Source organism: Etheostoma spectabile, chromosome 14 (assembly GCF_008692095.1).
Source record: "Etheostoma spectabile isolate EspeVRDwgs_2016 chromosome 14, UIUC_Espe_1.0, whole genome shotgun sequence".
NCBI lineage: Eukaryota > Metazoa > Chordata > Actinopteri > Perciformes > Percidae > Etheostoma > Etheostoma spectabile.
In genome coordinates, this window is record NC_045746.1 from 17,319,172 (window position 1) to 17,344,910 (window position 25,739).

The 25,739-nt window shown below is 41.3% G+C and overlaps 2 protein-coding genes across 6 annotated transcripts in view; one reads left to right on the forward strand and one right to left on the reverse strand.

Annotated features, from left to right (window-relative positions):
* Nucleotides 1-823: 823 nt before the first annotated feature.
* Nucleotides 824-7,380, reverse strand: ncdn (neurochondrin). Its single transcript, XM_032535318.1, has 8 exons — nt 7,170-7,380; nt 6,747-6,964; nt 5,249-6,311; nt 4,245-4,414; nt 3,222-3,460; nt 2,915-3,130; nt 2,636-2,778; nt 824-1,605 (listed from the first exon to the last, which is right to left on the reverse strand). Exons 2-8 carry the CDS (start codon nt 6,948-6,950, stop codon nt 1,187-1,189), a joined length of 2,454 nt encoding a protein of 817 aa, XP_032391209.1. The 5' UTR covers nt 6,951-6,964; nt 7,170-7,380; the 3' UTR covers nt 824-1,186.
* Nucleotides 7,381-7,453: 73 nt separating this feature from the next.
* kiaa0319l (KIAA0319-like ortholog) overlaps nt 7,454-25,739 on the forward strand; it is a 38,534-nt gene continuing 20,248 nt past the window's right edge. For 2 of the 5 annotated variants that reach the window (XR_004334959.1, XM_032535314.1), the window contains exons 1-17: nt 7,454-7,863; nt 9,311-9,915; nt 11,500-11,716; nt 12,632-12,742; nt 15,113-15,381; nt 15,609-15,698; nt 15,917-16,151; nt 17,751-17,849; nt 18,429-18,526; nt 18,713-18,800; nt 19,250-19,342; nt 19,518-19,650; nt 20,002-20,107; nt 20,285-20,407; nt 20,503-20,626; nt 21,963-22,095; nt 22,348-22,496. Coding sequence is in view for 4 of the 5 variants with exons in the window: in XM_032535314.1 (XP_032391205.1) it covers nt 12,652-12,742; nt 15,113-15,381; nt 15,609-15,698; nt 15,917-16,151; nt 17,751-17,849; nt 18,429-18,526; nt 18,713-18,800; nt 19,250-19,342; nt 19,518-19,650; nt 20,002-20,107; nt 20,285-20,407; nt 20,503-20,626; nt 21,963-22,095; nt 22,348-22,496 (1,831 nt within the window). In the remaining variant the exon portion in view is untranslated. Of the gene's footprint in view, nt 7,864-9,310; nt 9,916-11,499; nt 11,717-12,631; nt 12,743-15,112; nt 15,382-15,608; nt 15,699-15,916; nt 16,152-17,750; nt 17,850-18,428; nt 18,527-18,712; nt 18,801-19,249; nt 19,343-19,517; nt 19,651-19,997; nt 20,108-20,284; nt 20,408-20,502; nt 20,627-21,962; nt 22,096-22,347; nt 22,497-25,739 lie in introns of all 5 variants that reach the window. The other 3 variants (XM_032535316.1, XM_032535317.1, XM_032535315.1) reach the window with 3 other exon arrangements.

A 25,739-nucleotide genomic window follows, 5' to 3' on the forward strand; every position in this document is an offset into this window, starting at 1 on the left:
CTCCCTCTACAAAAGTACAGAGGTGGAGTGTGTTCAGAACCTCAAGCCACATTATATCCAAACAAGTCTCAACGCGCCATCTTGTGGTAGTTCATAGGAAAGAGGACTCTTGGATTAACTACAGGAACCCTACTCCATCTTAACAGGAGCCTGCTGTGACATCCTGGTTTGTTAGATTGGATCCCCTTTATCATATGTATTTATTTATACAAAACCGGGTAAAAACTTCAGGCCAAAGTAGCAGTCTTGTTATTTGATACCTGGACTTGACTTAAAAACCAAAACATCTCAAGCTTTGACATGATAAAATCCCAGAACAATAAAAACTAGAAGGGAACTCAGCGAGCACAGAACTCGGTCAATGCCATGCCCTATTACGCAATGTTTACAAAAGTGAAAAATCATGGGGTATCCCCCCATGATTTGGATCTGCTCCGTTTATTGGGTTCTTCCTTGGTCCCATGGTATGCCTCATCTTTAAAACAAAGTTTCATTAAACTGGGCCAGTAAACATAACATGGGCCACCAAAAACATAGCCTTCTTGGCGGTGGTAATAATAATAATAATAATACAACAAATTTCTTGCATTGCTACACAGCTTGAATATTAAAGGATTTGGCCTATGACAACAGTGTGTCTTTCAATACCTTCTGACTTTCCTATCCTATCTGTGGCTTCCAGCCTCAGAGTCAACTTGTTCCTACTGAGCATGTAAAAAAACAAATAAACTTGAGACTAGACCAGGACTCAATCCATTGAGCTCTGCTTCAGGTGGAAGGGTTCAAATAGTTGGTGGCAAGTAACACAAGCAAAAAGTGGCTCTGGTAGGTTTTCTAACAAAATGGCTCTTTATTAAAGATGTTAGCATTTTACAATTGACATGTAAGACACTGTCTTTTCAGAGCACATCTGTCTAAACATTTCATTACAGTACACAAAAAATATGTTCATAATTTTGAGTGCCATCTATTCAGTGCAAGCTCATTTGCAAAGATCACAAGACCAGCAGCATCTGGGGCCTTTCATCTCTTCCTTACAACAAAGTATGGGGCAACAGGTATTTGTATAATGTCTGATTGGTACAAGTAATAAACACACGTTTGGCTTCAGTAACGGCTCTCCTTTATTACTTCATTTTTAAAAATGACTCCATTAACAGCGCACATTGTCAGCAGCAGTTTGGTTTCACTTCACTCCCACTGACTTCTTCAGGTTCCTCATACAGATCAAAGCTCCTTTATCATTTTTCATCATGTCTCCAATCTCCACTTTACAGGCCGGGCACTGGTCTGCCATGGCGCACAGTGCTTCCTCTAGCGCCTCCTGTGTGTGCTTGTCAGGTAGTGCGCTACACTGACTCAGCATGGTAAGTGTGTGTTTGAGCCAACCTTCCTCTCTGACCAGGGTGGCGATCCAGGGCTGGGCGCGAGCGCAGCCTCCCAGAGCCTGCAGACACAACCTCCAAAGCTCTGCAGCCTCGTCCCAACTCTCCTCCCAGCTGAGGCTCACCTTAACCGGACCGGGGCTGGCGCTAGAGTCCAGGGCGCTGCGGAGGAACCGGAGAGCTGTGGAGAAGAGTCTTCTCTGGCTGGCTTCAACTGAGCCTGGAAAATAAAAAAAGTATACGTCTTACCAATGTTGCCAATAAAAGACGTGGCTGTTTTTAAATTAAAAATGTGATAAAATAGAAAAAGAAAAGTTTTAGCACTAAAAGAATAATTTTTCCACTTTTAGGATCCATTTCACAATGCAGAGTCAACCGATAGATTGATTAATGCAGGTTTAAAGAGAGGGACTCAGTCAACATTAGCTGAGGTTTACAGCCCATATCTGCATTTTGTGTACAGCAGCATTCCTATCCCACATGGAGCCCACATGATCTGCATTCCTATAGGCCTTTTTCAAAGCAGTTAAAAGGAAATGCACAACGGTAACTAATAACATTAGCAATGGCTGCATTAGACTTAGGTTTGCCAGTTCCACAGCCCTGGTAAAGGCTTTTTTCACAGAAGACATTTCAACATGTCACAGGAGGAAAAACACAGGTGTAAATAATGAAATGAATAATGGCTGAATTCCATGTAGCTGCTTCTAATTCAAAGTCCTGGTACTGTGAATGGTAGCTCATTGGCTCACTGCCACAGGGCTTACTGGGACATTTGAAGAGAACACAGCCATTGTTAATGTTACTGCCTGTGATGTCATAATGTCTGCGGTGAAAAGGGCTTAAATACAAATACAAGCCCTAAAACTAAATTGTAGGTTTGCTGTAGTCCACTGTGGAATTACAATAACATGTAAATACAGACATACAAACTGCACGGAGGGTATTGTTGCATGTAATTAATCACTGGACAAGAGTTAATGTTGAACACAACTGGAAAACAAATTTGGTACAAAGTGGTGGTCGGGTTGGCTCAGTTGGTAGAGAAGGCGCACACATGCATAAGAGGTTTATGCCTCAACGCAGTGGTCCACGGTTCGAATACGACCTGTGACAATTTCCTGCATGCCTCTCCCCCCCCCCCTTTCTCACCTGGCTGTCCTGTCCATTCAAAAGGCGGAAAGTCCAAAAAACTAATGTAAAAAAAAAAAAATTGGTACAAAGTGTGTGATTAACTAAAACTATTTTACCTGAAGGGGCGGATTTAAGTCTGCCAATCATCAGAGCCAACGTGCAGTAATTTGCCGCTAAGACAAGCAGGCGAGGTTTATGCAGCAAAACTGGAAGTGCTTCACTCAGAAGGGCCTCCAGCTTCCTGAAACATGGGTCCTTCCTGAACAAAAAAATAAAAGTTAAAATGCATACCTTCATAAACTGTTTAACTGTGATATCTCAGTACTGATGGATAGAAATGAAACAACAGGTCATAATTTAGCTTCAGATGAGTATTTCATTTGTAAACCAGCTACCTGACTCTCTCTGGCTCTGTGACGGTGAAGTTGAGGAGGGCTGAGCAGGCTGTCTCCATGCTGGGATCCCTGGCCGATGCCACTCCACTTTTCCCCTTGAGGGAAGTCCAGCACTGTGACAGAAAGTCCACCAGCAGGGCCGGGGTGTCGAGGGTGAGCAGCACCTTCCTGGGCCCTTCCTCTGCTGACAGGTGGCACAGAGCTGGGAGGAGATACCTGAAGAGGATGTAAGGGAAGAGGAGAAAATACTGGCAGATAACCGCAGAATCTATGGAATAAAGTATAACTATATGATTAATACACCTACCTCAGAGCTTCTTTGCCCGTCCACGGCCCCCTCTCCTCTCTGTCGGACATCTCAGCCATCCATTCAGAGAGGCCCTGCTTTGGGCTCTCCCCCTGCAGGTGGCTTCGGGAGTAGCCGATCAAGAACGGCAGCAGTCCAGTCACTTCCTGCTTCAGACAGGATGTCTCCTCGGCCAGCCAGGAGCACAGAGAGCGGAATGTGGCGAAAACAAAAGGGTCGCCATAACGACTTGGATCCACCTAAGAGAACAGGAAGAGGCGAGGGAGAGGTTTCAAAATAAATTTAAAAAAATGAAACTTTTGGCACTCCTCTCTCCTTGACTGTATGATACATACGTATCTTTCCATACCAAATTCATTAAATGTTTTACTCTTGCTACTCTTTCAAAACCTTCCTAGTCTGCCAAAATAATTAATTACTACATTCTTTTCCCCTGGCAGTGCACCAAGGAAAAAAGAAACCAACAATAGTTTATTCAAATTGCTTTCCTAATGTTACATTCTCTAAAAGTAATACAACAATAGCAAACATAATAAAATGTAACATTTGGTAGGACTGAAAAGAACATTATGAATCCCATCCTAGCACTAACTGTTAATGAGCAATAAATCCTGCTTGTTTGTAAGTAAAGCTGCAACTAACAATTACTTTCATTATCAACTAATCTGCTGATTATCCCCTTGATTTATTGTTTGGTCCTTAAAAAAAAAAAATCAGAAAACAGAAAAAAATGTCCATCACAATTTCATCGAATGTCATGTTTCCCAAGTGTCCAAAAATTTAAATTCAGTTTACTATCAAATTAAACCAGCAAAAACAGTCCTCACATTTGACAGGCTGTAACTAGGGAATGGTTGGCATTTCTATAAAGAAAATGACACATGAACACATGAATGACCTTTTAAAAAGATCAATTGACTGCTTGATTTATCTACAAGAAGCTTGTTGGGTATAGAATAGGATATAGGCCTAATGGACAAAAGCAGTGTGCCACTAACGGAAGCTGAAATGTCATCCTCTCACCTGCTGCAGGTGGTACATTAAGGCGGAGAAGGCCTCCTCCAACACGCCGAGGACCTGCCTGGTCTGCTGCAGACTGATTGAAGGGATGGAGCTCTGAGGAGGTGCAGCGGTCTGTGACACTCCCAGACAGCAGGCCTGCTCTATGGCAGCCTCCATGATGCGATAACAGCCTGAGAATAAGAGGTTATAAGAAGGGTTTTAGTAACAAAGTAAGTTAACTGCATTTAATCAAATCTTACCTACATGGTTTCACAATAGTTTAAATAATTTGTTGCCATTTAACTTAGCTCAGGAAGCAGCATGGGGTAGGAATAAACAAACTAATAACTTTTTGATGGTCTGCAAGGAAGGAATTGTTCAGAATAGACAGATATATGATTATTTGGTACTTTCCGGTTATCTCGACCTCATTTTTCCGCCAGTTATCTCGACCGGTATCTCAACTGTTATCTTGACCGTTATGTCATTCCCAGCTAGAAAAATGAACCTCTTTAGCCTGCCAACTACTGAGGAGGAAGCTGTGAAATTCTTTCAAGATCGTGTTCTACTACCAAAAGAACGAAGATGCAAGAACGACCATCTCATGAAGCTGTACTTTGGCAAAGAAATCTTCTGGAAGTGCACACTCAGGGCCTGCTATCAGAAGATCAATATTCGCAACGGCAACTGGTTCAGTCAATCTCGTCTTCCATTCGTTACTGTCGCGCGTTTCATCTACATCTGGGCCTGGGATATGACATCGGGGAAGCTGTGCAATAGGGAGCTTGGGATCAACAAGGACACAACAACAGACTGGAGTAACTATCTGAGACAAGTCTGCGTGGAGACTTTACTGGCGAAGGATCAAGGACAAATTGGCGGCGAGGGGATGATCGTGGAAGATTTAAAAAAAAAAAAAATGAGGTCATTAAATAATTCATTGTTTTGATGAGGTCGAGATAACCGGAAAGTACCGATTATTTTTACAATTACAATCAATTTACTATTTCAAATAAGCACACTACCTGTGAGTGTGTGCTGCAGCTCTGGGCTCAGTTCGCTACCAGGCGGTTCCTCCAAACCCATTCTGACCTCTACACAGGCCCGGTTCACCAGTAAGCAGCAGAACTTTGGCGGTCCCACCAGCTCCCATCCATGCAAATCCAGCAGACAAGCACTGAGGACCAGGATCGGCCCGATCTGTCTTGGCGTCAACTTAGCCTGCAACATGGGTCTCAATACCCCCCATACACGTGCTACAACTCCCTTCAGCTCCTCACCCTCTACTGCCACTCCTACTGGGGGAAGAAACTGCACCAACTGGGCACACATGTCCAGCTTGGTCTGGTCTGTAGCTTGGCAGAAGTCTTTGGACAACCTGACCAGTAAAGTGAGGAGTTCTGCAGGGTGTTTACTCCACACTTTGTCCTTCATTTTACCTGAGAGGAGGCAACCAAGCAAGGCAAGCCCCTTCTCTTGGCTGAAAGTCTGCTTTTGTTCCACTGCTTGGCACAGAGCAGGAATGGCACCCCTGCTCAGCAGCTGGTCGGCACCTCTGGGTAAGGCACACACAGCTGTAAGAACCTGGTAGCAGTCAGCAGCCATGGCCTCGTCCATCTTGGAAGAGGGGTAGGTTTCTTGAGATGTTGTTGATACTCTGTTTGCTTCACTGCCGTCATCACCCTTTGCTTCCTCTCCTGCTGATTTAGCCACCTTTGTTTGATCACTTTCTGCGTTTGAACTCTCTGTTGATTGGACTTTACAATCTGGACTCTGCCCTCTCTCTCCATCTTGGTTCTGTTCCTGGTTTTCCTGTTTCTGCTGGTTCACAGGACCATTTGCTAAAATGCCCAGTAGGAATGGGATGGTGGTGAGGAGCTGGGGATGGCAGGCCATGTCTGGGTCTGTGCTCAGGGCAGCCAACAGAGCCGTGCCCAGTGAAAGGAGTTCCTGCGGGGGTAAGCCGGAGTTGTCGCTGCCTCTGACCGCTGTCACCAAAAGTCGAGCTGGGAGGTTAAGACCAATGGCCTCAAAGATACGCCTCAAGGTGGGTTTGTCTAGCTGGCTTGCTGGGCACAAGCGAGTTAACTGAAGACAAAGAGGGGAAAACAACAAAAAACACACTTGTCAGTGCTAAGGTATGATACTTGGTCTACATATCAGACACAGTACACTCCTATATTACACAACAGTAAAACTAATGCAGCATATCAACCTCTGTGAAAGTTGTAATGTTCCGTTTTTGTTGAAACTGGTTTAGAGAGGTGTTAATTCAACTTAATGGCCCTTTACAAGGTGCAATTTGTAATGTTAAATTATACTGCATTATGCTGAGAAGTGTTTTGTATATTTAGCCCATTTATATCAATACCATTTTTATGGATTCCTAATTTAAACTATTGCACATATGTTTCTAGAAGCAAGTAATCATGTATTAGTTTTACATGCAAACAGTTGGTATACAAACAACCTGAATGCTAAGGACCAGTGTGTCCTCTAATCACGCGTGGACAAAACACTTACCAGCAGAAGAGAAGCCAATGTGTGACTGTCATTTTGAGCCTGCCTGAGTGCATGAAGACATCTCTCCAACACCTCTCTCTGTGCATCAGTCAAACCACCTCCTGCATCCCTCTCTGCGCCTTCTCCACCTTCTCCTCCTCCCTGCTCCTCTTTCACAGGAGGCTGGCTGCTCACGACAGGTGTAACGTCGGCACTGTCAGCCATTACAACCTTAGTAACTGCGTAACCAAGAAAGGAATAAACAAGTAAGCAAAGTCATTGAATTGAAATTTAACCTAAACATCAGGTCGTGATTAGCTCCACGACGTTTAGGGCAGCTTCATTTATAGATTTTTTGTTGGTTAGCTGAGTCACTCTAAGTAACAGTTGTCAACAATTCGACAGTTAAAATTTGAACTAGTAAACGTTTATAAAATAACTTACTTTGTTGACAGCTCTATCACGCGCGGTAACAACGCTTGAGCACTTCGCGGAAGTAAAAACTCAAAATAAAGCTGTAAGAAACCAATGAAAACGCTCAAAGAATGTCAAGGAACCAATCACAAGAGAGATAGTTGGAAGGCGGACCCGCCATTTTGGTCCGTGTTGTAAACGTCGGAGAAGCGAAGCCACGTTATTTATTAAGGTCACAGAAGACATTTGTATTTTTTTGTTTTTGTTTCTATTATTAAATATAACACAAAATTACTAAAGCGTAGCAGGTTAAGTGCTTATGTTGAGCTGAACGTGTTTGCCAATGCCATTGCTGGCAGCTGGTCGGCAGGTGCCGCACGGCGGAAGTAACGTTAGTCGAATTAACGTCAACGGTTTTAAAATGCAGCGCAGGCAAATGTAGTCCCAGAGTAGCTAGATGTCTGTGTAATATAATTCTTAGAATATTTGTATTTACTACATATTCCTTCCCAGAAATATTGGTCACATAGTACTTTATTTTGGAAGTCCAGTCACCGGAAGTCTTATTTATTGCTTAACTGTGGTGGTGTTACCCATTCACATCAGCTGTAGCTACGTTACTTGCAAGAGGAAGACTGACCTAATTAACTGTACAGGGGACAACAACAACAACAACGACGAGACATCACAGTGACCGAAGTGAATGCCATTTTTACTTGTAATTGTAAGTCATTGTACACTCTTCTGTCTTTAATGGTACCGTGCCAATTATCATTGAAAGCGCTCAGGAAGATCCGTGGTCCAGCACGGTGTGTGGCTACTGAAAGAGCGATGCCAGCAGCTGTTCACCTCAAGGTGCCTTAAACGGGTGATCCGGGATTATACAGGTGAAATACCTGTCTCAGTGCTTCCATGTCTTTATCGTTATGTCTTGTAAGAACGAAACGAATATCAGTTAACGTTACTAAATACGAAGTGTCATATTGACTCAAGAGTCCATCGTTTTTAATGCTGTGATAGTGCAGTGGACTGCGCAGGCTGTAGCTATATAGGCCTTTATTAAATTATCTGACAGCTTGAGACATTTTTGATTTGAGTAAACCCTGACTGTTGCTTTGAGGTTGGTAAAATACATAATTCACCAGCCCACCATTTTGGATGTTAGTCTCAGAGATATTATCTCAGCGCTGGGTTTACTCATGCATCTCGTTTGACTGAAAGCCATTCATTCATGCAGTCAATCATCAACACTTATTTGCACTTTAATCAGTCAGTTAATCCCTACTCTGCAAGAACCAATCGTTTTTATGTTTAACTAACAATTGTTTTCATGATTGATTTTTCTTTGTTTTATTGTTTTATCCATTTATGATTTACTTGCTTAAGTACAAACTATACCAACACAAGCCACCAGAGCTAGTTTTACATTTTTAATATGAAAATGGTAGACATTCCGCTCTTTTGTGTGTGTGAGGCTTTAACAAGCAAATGTTTGGTAGATGGTGTTCATATTTTATATTGATCTGCAAATCAGTTTTTCAGTTCAGTTAAGTCTTCATTTTCCTGCCTGGGGAATTTGACTTTGTAGCATTATGAAAAACAGACTTATCCATCAGTAAACAGAATGAAAACGATCAGTAAGCAATGGTGACATCCAATAGCAGTAAAAGCAATAAGTGACGGCAACAACGGAAAGGATCAGGGAAAACCACGAAGTAAGAACAACTTAGAGTTTAAGAAAAGGCATAAACATGTGAAAGTCTTTTGCCAACAGTGCATAATGTTTATGATATTACTGCACAACAAATAAAGAAAAAACAACAAACGGTTAAGACTATGATGCAAAAAATATGTAAGTACAACGAGAACATTTTTTTATGAGAAGTTAGAGACTAGTAGAGTGTATTTTTATACAGTCCAAAGTTTTACTCAGTTGTAAGTGGCCTTAATGTGTAATCAATCTTTTTTAACCTCTTATAATATTTCTATTAACAGGGGTTTATGGGATGGCTGTGTCACTTGCACAGCATCCATTTAAATATTGTCCTAGGAATAGAATAGTTGTTGCTGTAAGGATGGTGTCATAGGTGTCAAAGCAAAATGTGAGGGTTATTATTATGCGGTTGATTTATTTCAAAGACCAATAACAACTTCATTTTCCTTCCCTGTAGCAGCTAGAAGAAACTGTGTGGGCCTTGGTACCATTACAGAGAAAGCTCCACCAACCTGTCTGCCTAGAAGCTAATACAGTGCTGACAAGTGTCTTATTGACTGCTGCAACTGAGAGTGAGGAAGAGGAGGAGGAAGAAACATCCAGAGAGAGAGCGGATATAAGGGGGTTTTTGGTCACAGAGATCATTGTTTTGCAGAAGCTTCTCAAGGGAAAAGTAGGTATTGAAATGTCGCTAATGGCTGAGCTGTCATCAGCCAAGGTGACTGAGTGCAGTAGTGCACTACTGCTGTGGCACACACTCAAAGTCACCACCAGCCTTTAGGCATTTGGGAAGTAAAAAGGCAAATCTATAATGTTGTAGATAGAGGAGGAAAAACGTGACTGGATCCCTCACATTTTTTGTCTGGACTATTTTTACCTGGAGCTGTTTTTCTTTACTCTGATTTTGTGGCTGATTTGGAGAGAAAACCAAGCGCAGAAGGACTAATGACTTTGTGGATTTGGGATTTACTGATCTGTTGATTATAGCACAGAAGGAAGCTGCTGGGACTCAAGCGTTCATGTGCAGGAATGCAGACTCACTAGTGGATGCAGACCATACAGGTTTGTGTCAGCAGTTCATGTTGTGTGATTGCGTGTCTGTGTGAGAGCTTGTGATCTTTGCCTGGTGATCACAACTTTGTTTTAGTTTTAAAACTGCATCTTTGTAAAGTGTATCACAGCAACATTCAACTTTTAACAGATATAATACAGTTGTAACAGACATGTTTATCATCTTAGACAAAAATGTCTGCTGTCATGAAATAATAATCTTAACCAGTTATATGCTATCTTGAAATCTTTACAAAGTAGTAACTCTGAAAATAGTATCACTATCTGCATGTCTGTAAAAATGTTAAAAAATAATAACAGCATTATTTTCAACCACATGGTTATATAGTGTCTATCTAACATCTACAAACTGTCATCACAGCAGATGCTTGTGAAAGCTGCTTGATTCATTGCTATATTGCCCCATAATAGTCTCCTGAGACGTTGGGGTGGAAGAGGCTTGCTCACGTCTTGAACACAGTATCCCAGGATTTGTACTGTTCATCCTCCCTCCCTTTTTTTTTTTAGCCCATTCTGCTGAAAGAACTTGCAAAACATGAAGAAAGTGCACTATGGCTCTTTTACTCAGACTCAAACTCCATGCATTCCTCATCAAATCATAAATCAGACTTCCTGAAGTTTTACTTTACTCAAAAGAATTTATATAATCCATAATCCATATTGTTTAACCATCATGAAAGCAGTACAACAATCTCCTTCCTGCTCCTTTTTTGTGACTCATTCAGCAAGTTAATTATTATAGAATTATTTTATTGTCATCACGAATTTCTTTGGAATGAGAAACTTCCTCATCACACTTCCTGTGGGAAAGGACACTAAGCGTTACCTCAGGGCCCTGGGCAGCCTGTGACTGTGTCTTGAACATAGTTTAACATATTAAACATTTGTTACAGTGTTGTAACATTGGAGGAATTAACTTTTTATATTGTATACTTATGTCCCCAAGAATTTAGGAGAGGGTTAGAAATCATGTTTTGTATTCACCAGTCGTTCAAAGTGTTGTATTCCCAGATAATAATCACTACTCATTTAACGTTTGTTATGAACATACAGGCTGGGTAATAGCTTGCAATACTAGAAGACTAAACGCCATGACAGACAGATTGCATTTTTGTACAACAATTAAGAAGGACTAAAGACCATTCACAAACGTATTTAAATATTCTTACCTTTTTTATTCCCCTTATAAATTTCTTGTTGCTTAAACTAATAGTGAAAAGGAGGGAGCTCACAAGATGGTGAGTCATGTTATACCGGTACCACTCAACTGAATTATCTGAATTTATTTTTTTCTTCTTCCTATGCTTTTGATGACATAGTGTTTCTCATTACCATGTTTTAAAGTTCAGATCCAATATGGTACATACATGTTTTTGTAAGGGAAGTTAATTTAAGAACATTACTAGTCTTTGCTCTCTCTTTAGAGTATCTGCAGTTGAGGTGTTTGAATTTTATTTGCATAAACATTTGTTATCAAGTTGATGATAAGGCCTATTTGTTCACATGCTTGTTCACACCAATAGGAATGACACTGAAGGAGCCACATGTTTTTTCTCTTTTTCTTGCACTCTGTAGTGTATTGTGTGAGCAGCTGAGCCTTCGAAGGCCCCAGAGACGGCCATGTTGGATCTCTTCCTCAGAGTGCTGGTGTTGACCTGCCTTCACCCATCACCTCACAGCACTTGGCTGCCAACCTAACTACTCGCTCTCTCTCTCTCTCGCTTTCTCTCTCTCTCTCTCCCTCTCTGTCTCCCTCCGCATCTCTTTCGTCCACCGCCTGGCTGGGAGAAAGGTAAATATGGCGTGTGTTTGCAGGTTGCGTTTTTTGTTTAGTAGGTATGCTTGATTACATTTGTGCAGTTATTTAAATAAACCATCTGTACTTTCAGCTGGTTAGTTGAATTGACAGATGTTAGTTCTGTAAGGGGGGCGAGGCCGACCAGACTGTAATGGTTGATGAAATTAAAAATAACCTTCAGGCTACATTTCTTCTGGTGCAGTTTTTTTAAACTAATGCTCTCAGTATACCTTTTAGTACTTTTATATTTAGGGCGGCATGGTGGCTCAGTGGATAGCACTGTGGCCTCACAGCAAGAAGTTCAAATCCCTTTCTGTGTGGAGTTTGCATGTTCTCCTTGTGTCTGCGTGAGTTTCTTCCAGGGTGGTTTTCCTCACCATCAATAACGTGTAAAATAGGGTTTCCAATCAGTGCCCCTGATCAAGGCACTGGCTCAGATCTGGAGTTCGTCCCACTGCTCTCTTGAGGAATGGGATGGGTTAAAATGCAGAGAATTAATTTTTCTGTGTCAATAAAGTACCCTTACCTTACTTTTTTCTAAAATTATTTTTATATGAGGTATTAATAAGTACATTTAATTACAATTTGTCAGGATCCCAACATGGGTTATTGTACACCTTGCAAGGTTAAAGGAATAGTTCAACAGTATTGTAAATACACCTATATGCTTTGTTGTTGAGAGTTAGATAAGAAGATTGGCACCACTCATGTTTGTTTGGTAAACATAAGGGTACAGCCAGCAGGCAGTTAGTTTAGTGTAGCACAAAGACTGGAAAGAGTAGGACACAACTATTCCAACGTTTTGTTGTTTGGATATTTTACTTTGCTCATTTAAGTGGCCCACGTCTGTTGTTGTTGTAATATTAAAGCACACTAACACACTAACATAGTTATATTTATTTTTTCTAGGTCCTCGGTCCTTGTGGAAAATGTCTTGTGCACACCACAAGCTGCTCACCTGGAGCTTACCTCACCTCCTCCTACCGCTGACCTTCCTCTTGGTCTTGGCTTCTCCCACAGGTAAAGCAAACCATCACCCTGAACTCAACAGGTAAAACCACCTTTGTTGACACAGTAATGATAAGGGAAAACTCACATCTGGGCCTCATCTCGGCAAAGTCACACACCTCTGATTACTCAGGGTGGATCTTCATCCTTCTTAGAATCTTATGATACTTGGATGGTTTTAGGTTCTTAGTTGGTGTATACTATCATTGTAATTGGAGGTAGAGAGATAGAGGACTGTTGGCACCCCTGCTGTGTGTGAATGTGTGCCTTCTTTCTGATGGCACTCCACTCAGTGGGTTACAATGTGGAACAGGACAATAGGGGCTCTGTGAGTGGAAATTGTGTGCGTTTGTGTGTTGAGGGGTGGGGGACAGAAGAAGAGTGGACAAGGGGTGGGATGACTAAACCGAGGCCAAAGGGTCCTTTCTCAAACAAACTATAGTGCTTTTGTGTTTTTGTGTGTGTGTGGCAAGACCTGTATTTTTCCAAACTTAACTTACACTGATGTCCCATAACGTCAACCTTAGCCTTCTTGTTGCCATGGTAGCAATAGTTACGGGTACACACTGTCTGAGCCCCAATAACTGTTTATGGCCTTGCCATCAGCAGGATAAGCTCTCAACTGAGTTACCTTGCACTCAGCTCTATCTTAGCCTAACATATTTAAAAATAGTGTAGCTACCTGTGTTTTAGAGAACACCAGTGTCAAAAGTGCCAATATGGAAATTCATACGATTTTAATGATTCTAAACCCTTTTTTCCAAGTTATTGCTAATGCAAATCCAACATTTCCTACTGTCGCTTTTTCACATTAAAAGCATTCAACTGGTGAAACACAGGGTTGTTTTGATTGTGAGGCAGTCAAAGGAAACTCTGTGTATTCATCACTGCTGTAAGCGCTGACAGCAATCACTCATCCAAAATGCATCTAGAAATGAAGACTTGGGAATTTTAGAAATCTAAAATAACTAACTACACATTTTTTGATGCACTGTAAAGCAATTGATTATACATAATGTTTATTAAGTCTAGTAGAACTTGTGCTGTATTCATTTACAGCATTTTTCCAAATGTAGTGGACAAAAGGGGCTACTAATAATTGACACGAATGATCAATACTTGTTTGTGTATCTGCATCCAAACAATGGATTTGATCTGCTTCCGTTTGTCGACCATTTAGAACTGCAAGTGCACTGCAACAGTGTTAAGTTCTTTTTCATCGCAACTGCAGTTTTCTTAATTCACAGAGTGACTCAGCAGATTTCCTTTTCCCTGGACTGTTATACAGCTAGTTTGGCTTATGTGTCTGTATGAAGATTAATTTAATTAGTGGTGAAATATAACGTCCCATTTCTCCCTGTTACAGTCTGTGGTGTTTTATAGTCTGTGCTGTTTCATTGTACCTTACTACTCAATGGGCCTCATTCCCAAATATTTTGTATTTATTTACATATAATTATTTTCTTGAATTTGTTTAAGTGAAAAGTCCACGTCAGATTCATGACGTCTTCGTAAACTGCAGAATTTTTAAATCACTAATTATTGGATTGGATGGAATATTAGGTAAGGCATTTAAGTTAAAATAAATTATATCAATGTTAGTGTAATTTAAATCCCATAATATTATTGCAACGTAAAAGTGAAGAAAATTAAATAAATTATTTAGCACACACGTCAGCACTCAAATATGTGTAAGAGTGCTCTTGAGGGTGCATAGATTCTGTTATTACAAAGAACAAATACCGAAAACGTGAATGAATGAATGAATGAATGAATGAATGAATGAATGAATGAATGAATGAATGATATGAGTCTAAAATGGTCTGGCTCAGAGGGTGGTGTTCGTGCATTCTGCATACTGTGCTTTGGGTTTTAATCAGTGTCTTGTTTTGTCAGGGAAACGCCTCACTTCCTCTCTTTGCTGCTGACTTGGCTGACTGCTCAAATTGGGGCTGCATGTCAGCTTTTCTGAGAAATGTTCAGTCAAAGCCTAATCTGTGAAAAGTCTCACTGTGGGTTTCACTTTGCCCCTTTGCCTTTGGCAATGCCAAGAGTACCCAACAATGCCCTGATTGATATAAACAAGTGGATATCTTGAAAAGCCTGGGAAGCGCTGCCCGGTGGCGGATCCATGATGTTGCCTTTGGCAGATCCTTTTGATCAAACTACACGCTACACAAACCCCTTTGTAAAATTTCTCTGCCAAGAAACTAGTTAATAACCTACACCTGTTAGGCACACTTTTAATCCTATTTATTAACATCTTCCATCTTTTTCTTTTAACTCTGGCCATGTTGCAAAAGGTAAATCATCTCTCCCATTGGATTGTAGTTTTTAACATCAGTATATCATTGCTTTCTCCTTCCTTCTGTCTCCATCCAGGTGTGTCAGCAAATCTCTGCCGGGTGACCGGGGGGGTACTGGGGATTCACTGGAGCAGCATCGTTAGCATGGGTTGGCACTCTCTGGCAAAAGGGAGAGGTGGGGCAACATGTTGGGAGTCTTGCTGCTTGATTCCCAGCTGCAACGCCGTGTGGAGCCTCGGCGGGCAATGTGTGCTTCTCAGCTGCTCGCAGAATAGGGGCTGCCCCATCTCCACCCTGCCCCAGCCCCACCAGGAGTCCCTTGGCCTTCTTCAGCTTCTCTCAAAGGTATAGAGAGCAGCTGAATTACCATATTTTTATTGATTAGGCTTTTTCCAGATGGTTCTGTCAATGCTTAGGTTAACAGTAAAATATGTTAAGCTTAAAAACTGCTTTGCTGCTATTTGGAAGATTCTGTGTGTCTGTGTCTGTGTCTGTGTGCTTGCGTGCGTGCGTGCGTGTGTGTGTGAGATTTTGATTTTTAAAATATATTTCTTTTCTGACTTTATTTTAAGAGTCCTGTCGTCACAGCAAGACGTAGAAGAGCTCGTCAGGCACAGCATGCAGGAAGCCACACACCACACACAGGGCAACTTACCAGCCCAGTAAGTTCACAGAAAATTTGTTATTTTTGAAACTTTGTATTGATCTTTGCAAGGATTGCCTGTAGCAGGTGCTGTTAGCAAGTTAGCTTCTGTACCAGCATTGAAATGAATTGGCCCATATTCTTTCCAAAATACTTATGGATAAGAGTGTAGTGGTAGATTCCGGTTTCTGAGTATGTCACCTCATTCAAAAATACAATCTTTAATTGTTTCTGCAGGAAAGTCCCAAACCGAAACCAGCTCGCCCAACTCCAACAGTACCCAGCACCATCACACTTCTTCAAACAGCCCAAAAGAACCTTAGCCAGTTAGACAATGGGAGTGCAGACATTGCTCCTGCTCCATCACAGCAGAACTCAACAGGCACCGTTAGTACTGCCGCGTCTTCCAATAGCAGTGATGTCAGCACACCCACAGCTGCAACTTTTACCATCACAATTCCAACAAAGGCTGGTAAGGAAGCTAATTTTTGCTGCTGTCGGTGTCAGCGATCACCTATTTTCAGCTCGTTCAAGTGTCTTGTCTTCATTTATTAATTATGAACTACTAAAAAATGTAGTAGCACTGTGGTTTTGCAGGCTTCATGCTTATCTCAGGTCCTTTCTTTACTACGATTGGTTAAATACATCATTATCCAAGGCGCCCCAAAAGCTGAGTTGGTAGAGCGGGCACCCATATGTAGAGGTTTGCTCCTTGACGCAGCGGGTCCAGGTTTGACTCTGACCTGCGGCCCTTTGCTGCGTGTCATTACCTCCCCCACCCCCCCCAATCTCCCCTTTCATGTCTTTAGTTGTCCTATCAAAGGCCTAAAAATACCCCAAAAAATAATCTTTAAAAAAAAAAATACATTGTTGTCCTTTTTAATTTTACATTTTTCTGTCTCAGAATTTGCAACGGATCCTTTACTGTGCAGTCTTTGTTTTTGCTGGAGCTGATGATTGAGAAAATGAAAATGTACTTTGCCCACATATTGTATGGCAGACTGCTCAGATGTTATTTTACCCAAAGAAAGGAACATGTGCTTTGGGTGGGAAGCCAAATACGTAAGCAATAGGAATGTGCTGAGATAGGCTGGGCTTCTACAAACAGGAATAACTTGTATGATCTTTTTTGTCCTCCCTGGAAGACAATGCCCCCATTTAACTGGTATTCATTCAAAAATAGCAACAGATGAAACATGTCATGTTATGACTGATAAACTAGTTTTAGCTCTTTTAACTGATACTGTTACTCGAGCAAACAATTACGAGAAAAACTAAACCTGGGAGTTGTACGAAGGTCAGTTGCACAACAAGAGCCTGTGATTCTGAAAGGAAACCTCCCACAGTCACAGTTTGATTGAAAAGGGAAACCAATTTACACATCATGATCAGTTTACTGGTGGGGTTGAGGAGTACTCACCCTGTGAGAACAGTTGCATAACAATTCCTGTGGCTCTGAAGTCAGTTTTGTCAAGTCTGAGAAATGTTGATTATGTCATTAGGGTTATTTTTTTTTTAATTTAATCAGTTTGGGCTTGGAGACTAGTGCATTTTTAACAGAAAGCCTGTGTTACGAATTGGGCTGAGGAATGGGTGACATACTGTTGGTGTTTACAACGAAGGAGGGTCTAGTGAATAGAAACTATTGAGTTGCATTACACGAAATGTCAAATCAAGGATTCTTTGGACCTTGATCCATAATATGGACTACAATTTAGGATATTTCAACCACTGCTGCAACAGTTTTTGTTTTGTAGTATATTTTGTAGAACAGTTAAATGGAATATACCAGATAAGGATGTGTTGAAGGACTGTATTACATCTTGCTGTAAATACATGTGCACACAATTGCTTTTTATTATAATTTCTCCTACCTGTCTAACAAGGTAAGATACAATATTCAAATGAATTTGTGTAAATTTGGTTACTAAGAACTAACGCAGGAAAATAACGTGGTCTCTGTCCCACTTGTACATCAATTGTTAATTTATTTACCTAATAGAGGTGTTGAAAACTCCACTCTCAGACCAGCTCCTGTCTTTTAGTCATCCTCTGTTGTTTTCCACAACAGTGAGGGAGCTGGTGGTGTCTGCAGGAGTGAGTGTGGAGGTCACGTTGCCCCGCAACGAGGTCGAGCTCAACGCCTTTGTGGTCCCACCGCCCCCACCAGGTAAAACTAGGAAATATTAGATAAACTGTTGACATTTATTTCAAACTTGTTTCACACTGTTATTAAGTCATGTCATTTCAGCAGTTTTCTTCAGAATTGTCCTTAATATGTAGCATACTGTTATTACACATGGCGGTTGAGTTTCTAATGTGGATTCAGTGTATAAACGGTACAGAGTTATCAAAGCCTTCCTACTGGAAAATCTGTAAAATTAATTTTGACTTGCGAGTATCCTAAATGTGTTTTCATTGCAGAGATCATCCTTTAGCATGTTGTGATATTTTTGGTGTTTTAGTAATGGGCTGATGAAGCACAACCTGCTTGACAGTTGCATTCCTGAGTCACCATCAGCATACTGTTTGTCACACTAAATACTTGCTAGAGAATTTTCTATCAAGACTGGAAGAAGATTATACAGTTACCAAAAGGGAATACACGTCATAATTTTGTTAATCTCTTGTTCCCTTCTTGAACATGCTCCAACAATCCCAAAATCTCTCATCTGGAAATGATCCTTACCTTTAAAAATTTGAATGAAATACATGAGCAGGTTTGTTTAATTTTGCTACTTCTTTACAGAGACAACCTATGCATTTGACTGGCGTCTGATAACTCATCCCAAAGATTACAGTGGGGAGATGGAAGGGAAGCACAGCACATCACTGAAACTCAGCAAGGTACCGATCCCAGCCCTCATATTCATGCTCTGCTGATAATGAAACATGCAGCCGGAGCTCTACTGAATGTATAAACAAACAATTCCAGTAGTGTGTAAAAGACACAGATTGTCTCAAAAAGATAAGATAAAGATAATAATTTCCTCATTCTGCTCGCTTGACTTTCTCTTTCTTTCTCTTTCTCAGCTGACTGTGGGCCTGTATGAGTTTGAGGTGACGGTGGACGGGGAGGGGGCTCATGGAGAAGGTTACGTCAATGTCACAGTCAAACCAGGTGAGGACGACCATGTGAAATCTAATTTATGTTGTGGTGATCTTAGACGTTTTTTGCAAGGTTGACGGTTTATGTGCCCCTTTCGAAATGGAATTTTGCAGCCTGTTATTGAAGGTGTGTATTATTCCACATGCTAATTCTAATTAAGCTAATGGCTCTTCTGCTGCAGTAGGTCTTTAGAAGGTCATGTCTAATGTTTGATGGTATCGTCTTTCTTAACCGTCAATGTAGATAATGTAAATGATCAGGAATCAGTCTACAGTTTTGCCTCATGTTGACTAAATACACTTTGATGTTATTGCTGCAAGAGAAGCTGCTTTCCTCCCACACACAGTTGTATTTGTGACTTTTGCCAAGGTAGCCGCTGACTTGTGCATACTGCCTCCGTCACAAACAGCTGATGCACAGCTCCAGTAAGTGAGCTAATTTCTATGTTTTCCACCTGATAGAGCCGCGGGTGAACAAGCATCCTGTTGCTGTGGTTTCCCCAAAGTTCCAGGAGATCTCCTTGCCGACCAGCTCTACAGTCATAGATGGCAGCCGTGAGTGTCCTACATGACGCACACACATACACAAACATATTCAACATCAACTGAAGAGAGAGACCTTGTACATAAAACAGGTTACCTTTTCCTCTCTTGCTATTAAATGTATTTTACTGCCCATTTCCCCTTCCTTCCTTCCTTCCTTCCTTCCTTCCTTCCTTCTACCTTACAGAGAGCACAGATGATGACAAGGTGGTGGCCTGGCACTGGGAAGAGGTTAAAGGTCCCCTGAGGGAGGAGAAGGTCTCTGCCGACACCCCTGTCCTCACCCTCACCAACCTGGTGCCTGGGAACTACACATTTAAGTAAAGATGGTCTATAATCATGACATTGTTTTAATTTAGAGAGGTCCCAATGTTTCATATGTATTTTTAGATAGATATGTTGCAAACATCTTAATCAAGAATTTACAAAAAGAAATAAATAGAAATAATAACAAAATAAAAATACAATAACCCGTTAAAGCCTGTTTTCTCCTATGTCTGTCATAACTATACCATTTAAAGCAGATGAATGGTGGGCTTGAAGTTACTAAAATTTGAATGTAAATCAAACATATGTTTTTGGGGGGGTCTGAGGGGAAATAATTTTGAGTTTGCCATAGAAATTATGATTTAGGAAAAAAAACAAAACAAAAAAAACCCCTCACTTCTCAGTTTGACAGTGACAGACTCAGATGGAGCCACAAACTCAACACAGGCCACCCTCACTGTCAACAAAGCCAAGGACTATCGGCCTGTGGCCAACGCCGGCCCTAACCAGGTCTGAAGTATTTTCTATTGTCATGGTTCTGTTCTTTATTGCACCAGACCTGTCTTTGTAGTCGTCTGAATGTGTGGTAGTTTACTAAAAACTTAAAAAAATCTAAATGCTGCTTTATTTACCATACCAATGCACTCCTGGTAACCAATAGCTGGTCTTTTGTCTAACTTCATCCAGGTCATCCAGTTGCCACGCAACTCCATCACTCTGTATGGCAACCAAAGCACAGACGACCATGATTCCCTGTCCTATGAGTGGTCCCTCAGCACCGAGAGTAAAGACAAGGTGGTGGAGATGCAGGTAAGGACTATAAAAATAAATTGTCATGTTTCAGTTTATTTTCCCCTGGCTAAGACAATCATGGTTAACATTGGCATTCTTTTGATCATTTTTAGGGCGTACGGACGCCGATCTTACAGCTGTCTGCTATGCAAGAGGGAGACTACACCTTTCAGCTGACAGTGACGGACTCAGCTGGCCAACAGGAAACGGCCCAGGTCACCGTCTTTGTGCAGCCAGGTAAACTAGCTGGAGGGCAAAGAGCTTCTGTTTATACCACCTCAGCACTTTTGAATCACGTCTTTAATAAAAAGTTGAGAGGAATATTTAGTTAATCAGTTACTGAGGCCATTAATTACAGTTACTTTCAACTGTCACTCTTTTCTTGTTTTTTTGATAGTCATTAACTTGAGTTTGTTAAGCCTGTTTGTTTAGCTGTGTGCACTTATGCCAACGGACTAGAATTAAACCCTTATCTTGATATTTCAAGTCCTCCTCCCTTGTATTCAATATCCTCTGTGTCTTATTTGCTCTCACTCTCTTCAACAGAACATATGCAAATGTATACATGACGTGTGAAGAGTATACTGAGCAGCATTACATAATGTAGCTGTATTAATACTTGGCCTATATGTGTGAAGCTGCTGTCACTACTTCAGCTGTTTTCAGAAAATTCTATTTGTTAAACCTTTTAATAGCATTTTTACACAGCTAATGGAAGGTGTACGTGGGTGCACATTCAACCTGATAAGCACCTTGTGTAAACTGTAGAATGCCAACACCCACTGGGATGATGGCCTGGTAGAGTTTGAACAAGTGCTGCTATGTGAACACACATTAACCTAAAGACCAGACTATGTCAACCATTTGAGAACCAGTGAGTGATGAAATCTGAAAGTAAGGGCAGTGTGTTGTTAATCAGAGTCTGTAATTTGAGGTATATTCATTTTTCAAACTCTGATCTGATTTGGATTAAAGCTGGAGAAATTATGCAAATTGATCCCAATTTAAGTGCAGTATTTCATAATTTGAAAGCGCATTAATGCTGCGCTATAGATTCCATTTTGATGATAGTTGAAGGATGATGTGCTTTTTTACTTTGCATTGGTTGTGAAAGAAATGTTTCATGCAGTTTTCACTGAAGCTCAGAGGACCTGACACCAGGCACCTTTGACAGTCCACTTCATTTTCAATTTTCATATAGGTTGTAAAATCGAGATGTGTTTTTAGTTTACTCACCCTTGTAAATGTAAATGTGCTGTATTTATATAGCGCTTTTCCAGTCTTAACAACTGCTCAAAGCGCTTTTACATCTACAGGAAACATTCACCATTCACACACATTCATACACTGTGGCCGGGGCTGCCGTACAAGGTGCCACCTGCTCATCAGATAAACATTCATACACATTCACATGCGAGATGCGGGGCAACTCGGGGTTCAGTGTCTTGCCCAAGGACACTTCGACAATGACTGCAGGGGCGGGGATCGAACCACCAACCTTCCAATTGGCAGGCAACCGCTCTACCACTGAGCCACAGCCGCCCCTGTGTCACTCTCACTCTCCATCCTCCAGAAAACAATAAGCCACCTGTAGCAGATGCAGGACCAGAGAAGGAACTGACGCTGCCTGTTGATCGAACCACTCTGGATGGCAGTAAGAGCAGTGATGACCAGAAGATAGCCACCTACCACTGGAAACAAACAAAGTGAGTAAGACATCTGTGCAGGCAGTTTGTGTTGGCTGCAGGCTCCAAGGTAATGCAATAACTGAAACATAGTTAGATATAAGCTTCATTGCAAATACAGTATAACGCAGTTTAATTAAAATGTACAAAAAAAATTGGTTTAAAAGCAAACTCTGTTACAATATATTTTTCAGTGTCATTAAGGATCATCTATCCCTCTACAGTAAATTATCTTTCACACTCTCTCTTTTGGCCCGTCTATCCCTCCACCAGGGGTCCTGATGGTGTAAAGATTGAAAATGCAGATGGTGCCGTTGCCACGGTGACAGGTCTTGAGGTTGGCACATACGAGTTTACACTGACCGTAACTGATGATAGGAATCTGCAGGATAGCAAAACTGTCACGGTCATCGTCAGAGAAGGTGTGTGTGTGTGGGGGGGGGGTATGGGTGGGGGTCGGGTCTGGGTCTGGGTGTGTGTGGGATTCATTTTGGGTTTCTTTGCTATAGGTTGTTTCACAAAAATGGTAACTGATCCTATAGACACATGACTATAATTACACACATATACATATAACAATATACATAATAATACATAGTTACATACACTGTATAACACTTAAACATTCATGTATACATATTTTATATATATATATATATATTATATATATATATATATATATATATATATATATATATATATATATATATATATATTATATATATATACACACAGTGGTGTGAAAAAGTGTTTGCCCCCTTCCTCATTTCCTGTTCCTTTGCATGTTGTCACACTAAGTGTTTCGGAACATCAAACCATTTAAACAATAGTCAAGGACAACACAAGTAAACACAAAATGCAATTTGTAAATGAAGGTGTTATTATTAAAGGTGAAAAAAAAAAAAAACATCATGGCCTGTGTGAAAAAGTGATTGCCCCCTGTTTAAAACATACTATAACTGTGGGTTGTCCACACCGAGTTCATTCCTCTAGCACACCAGGCCTGATTATTGCACAACCTGTTCACATCAAGGCATCACTTAAATAGGAGCTGCTTGACACAGTAAGGTCCACCAGAAGATCCTTAAAAGCTACACCTCATGCCGAGACCCAAAGAAATTCAGGAACATTGAGAAAGAAAGTAATTGAGATCTATCAGTCTGGAAAGGGTTATAAAGCCATTTCCAAAGCTTTGGGAATCCAGCGAACCACGTGAGAGCCATTATCCACAAATGGCGAAGACATGGAACAGTGGTGAACCTTCCCAGAGAGGGCCGGCGCCCAAAATTACCCAAGAGCGCAGCGACGACTCATCCAAGAGGTCACAAAAGACCCCACAACAACGTCCAAAGAACTGCAGGCCGCTTGCCTCTGTTATGGTCAGCGTTCATGCCTCCACCATCAGGAAAGACTGGGCAAAAATGGCCTGCATGGAGAGTTCCAGGAGGAAACCACTGCTGAGCAAAAAGAACATCAAAGCTGTCTCAATTTCTCCACAACACATCTTGATAATCCCCAGACTTTTGGACAACATTCTGTGGACCGATGGACAAAGTGGAACTCTTTGGAAGGTGTGTGTCCAAGTAAATCTGGCGTAGAAGGAACGCTGCATTTCATAAAAAGAACATTATACCAACAGTAAAATATGGTGGTGTAGTGTGATGGTCTGGGGCTGTTTTGCTGCTTCAGGACCTGGAAGACTTGCTGTGATAAAAGGAATATGAATTCTGCTGCTACCAAGAGATCCTGAAGGAGAATGTCCGACACTCTGTTCATGTTCTCAAGCTGAAACAACTTGGGTTCTGCAGCAGGACAATGATCCTAAACACACCAGCAAGTCCACCACCGATTGGCTGAAGAAAAACCAATGAAGCTTTGGAGTGGCCTAGCCAAAGTCTGACCTGATTCCTATTGAGTGTTGTGGTATGACCTTAAAAAGGCCGTTCATGCTCGAAAACCCTCTAATGTAACTGATTAGGACAATTCTGCAAAGAGGAGTGGGACAAATTCCTCCAGGACGCTGTCAAAGCCTCATTGCACGTTATCGCAAACGCTTGGTTGCAGTTGTTGCTGCTAAGGGTGGCCAACAGTTATTAGGTTTAGGGGGCAATCTTTTTTCACACAGGGCCATGATGGGTTGGATTTTTTTTTCACCTTAATAAACATCTTCATTTACAAATTGCATTTTGTTTTACTTGTGTTGTCCTTGACTATTGTTTAAATTGGTTTGTTCCGAAACACTTAAGTGTGCAAACATGCAAAGGAACAGGAAATGAGAAGGGGAAACACTTTTTCACACCACTGTGTATGTGTGTGTATATAAATATATATATCTATCTCTAAACTGTATATTCTTATAAACATTCACTGATGGTGCAAGAATGCAAGCATGGTGACAGCACATAAGAACAGTCTACTATCCATCCAGTTATGTTATTCATGTTATAATTCATCATTGTGTAAATTCTAAATTCAGTGGGCGTTTCTCAATACCAAGTAAGCAAAGAACGGACTTGTGTTCTTGGGGAGACCGTACTTGCTAGCTGTACCTGGAAGACTGAACTGCAAGTTCAGAAGAACACAAACGCTGTTGACAGTTTTGAGACGAAGCGTTCCTCTGTTATTGCGCAACACCCCCAGCAAAGAGGGCGCAATTGCCATTTATAGTTAGCTTTGATGTGTGTATTCATAATAAAGCAAGGACGGTCACCCTTCACACCGCCTTGTTGTTTTGTTGTTAGTCTTCCAGGTTTTCATTAAAGTGCTATTAAGTTCACGGGCCATAACTATATAATACCGACACAACGGCGGGGAAAAAATCCTTGTAACTTTGTTCGGGATTCAATTTTAATTGAAAGCAGAAAAGAAACGTTAAAATAGCCATTAAAATTGAGATGAGGGTAAGTTAGTCACTGCCATCTGTATACGTTACCGAGAGGCAGAAGAGGATCCTGCGAGGGAGGAGAGCCAGATGAGGAGGACAGAATTATATGACAGCGGAAAAAATTGTTTAAAATATCTTCAATTGTGGACCTGGCTTTGCTGCAGTGGTCTGTCTAAATGTGGGCAGAGGGGTCTGTCTAGACGTGGGGCCAGAGGGGTCTGTGAGCTGACTGACTGACCGGCTCGCGGAAGTCATTCCCGGCTGGCGAGCTTGCTACGCCCGCGGGGTTTGCGGAGCTTTCAAACTCCGAAGGCTTTTTAATTCACCATAATTTTCGTTAACTGCCTATATTCAAAATCTACACCGCTGATTTCTCGCCTTAAAACATCTTAAAAATGAATATTGATTTAATAATAGACGTAAATTGTGAAAATGTGTACCGGAAACCATAAGCGCTTTACACCCGATAGATGCTGGGTACCTGCCCGGCCAAGTTCACACAAGTCACCATCCGATGTATCCTCGGTAAATGGGCGTGTCGAGATCACATCCGGGGATTTAACTGTTCTTGGCGAATGCTAACTTGTGTATTGGGTCGTACTTTGGCCACCAAACATGACGTTTCACAAGGACACAAGGACACAAGTCCATAGAAGAACACATATTGAGAAACGCCGAGTGTCATTAATGTTTTTTTCAACAGAACTGGACCAGCCTCCTGTGGTCATGTTGTGTCGAGTCCACCATCACTCTGCCTGTCAGAACCTGCATGCTAGATGGA

What these genes read in the sequence shown, in the direction of transcription:
- ncdn (XM_032535318.1), bottom strand. Translation starts at nt 6,950, where the DNA reads ATGGCTGACAGTGCCGACGTTACACCTGTCGTGAGCAGCCAGCCTCCT. An exon ending in TAATGTACCACCTGCAGCAG is followed by an intron (nt 3,461 to 4,244) that starts GTGAGAGGATGA and finishes CTGTTCTCTTAG; the next exon opens with GTGGATCCAAGTCGTTATGG. An exon ending in ACAGAGCCAGAGAGAGTCAG is followed by an intron (nt 2,779 to 2,914) that starts GTAGCTGGTTTA and finishes TTTTTTGTTCAG; the next exon opens with GAAGGACCCATGTTTCAGGA.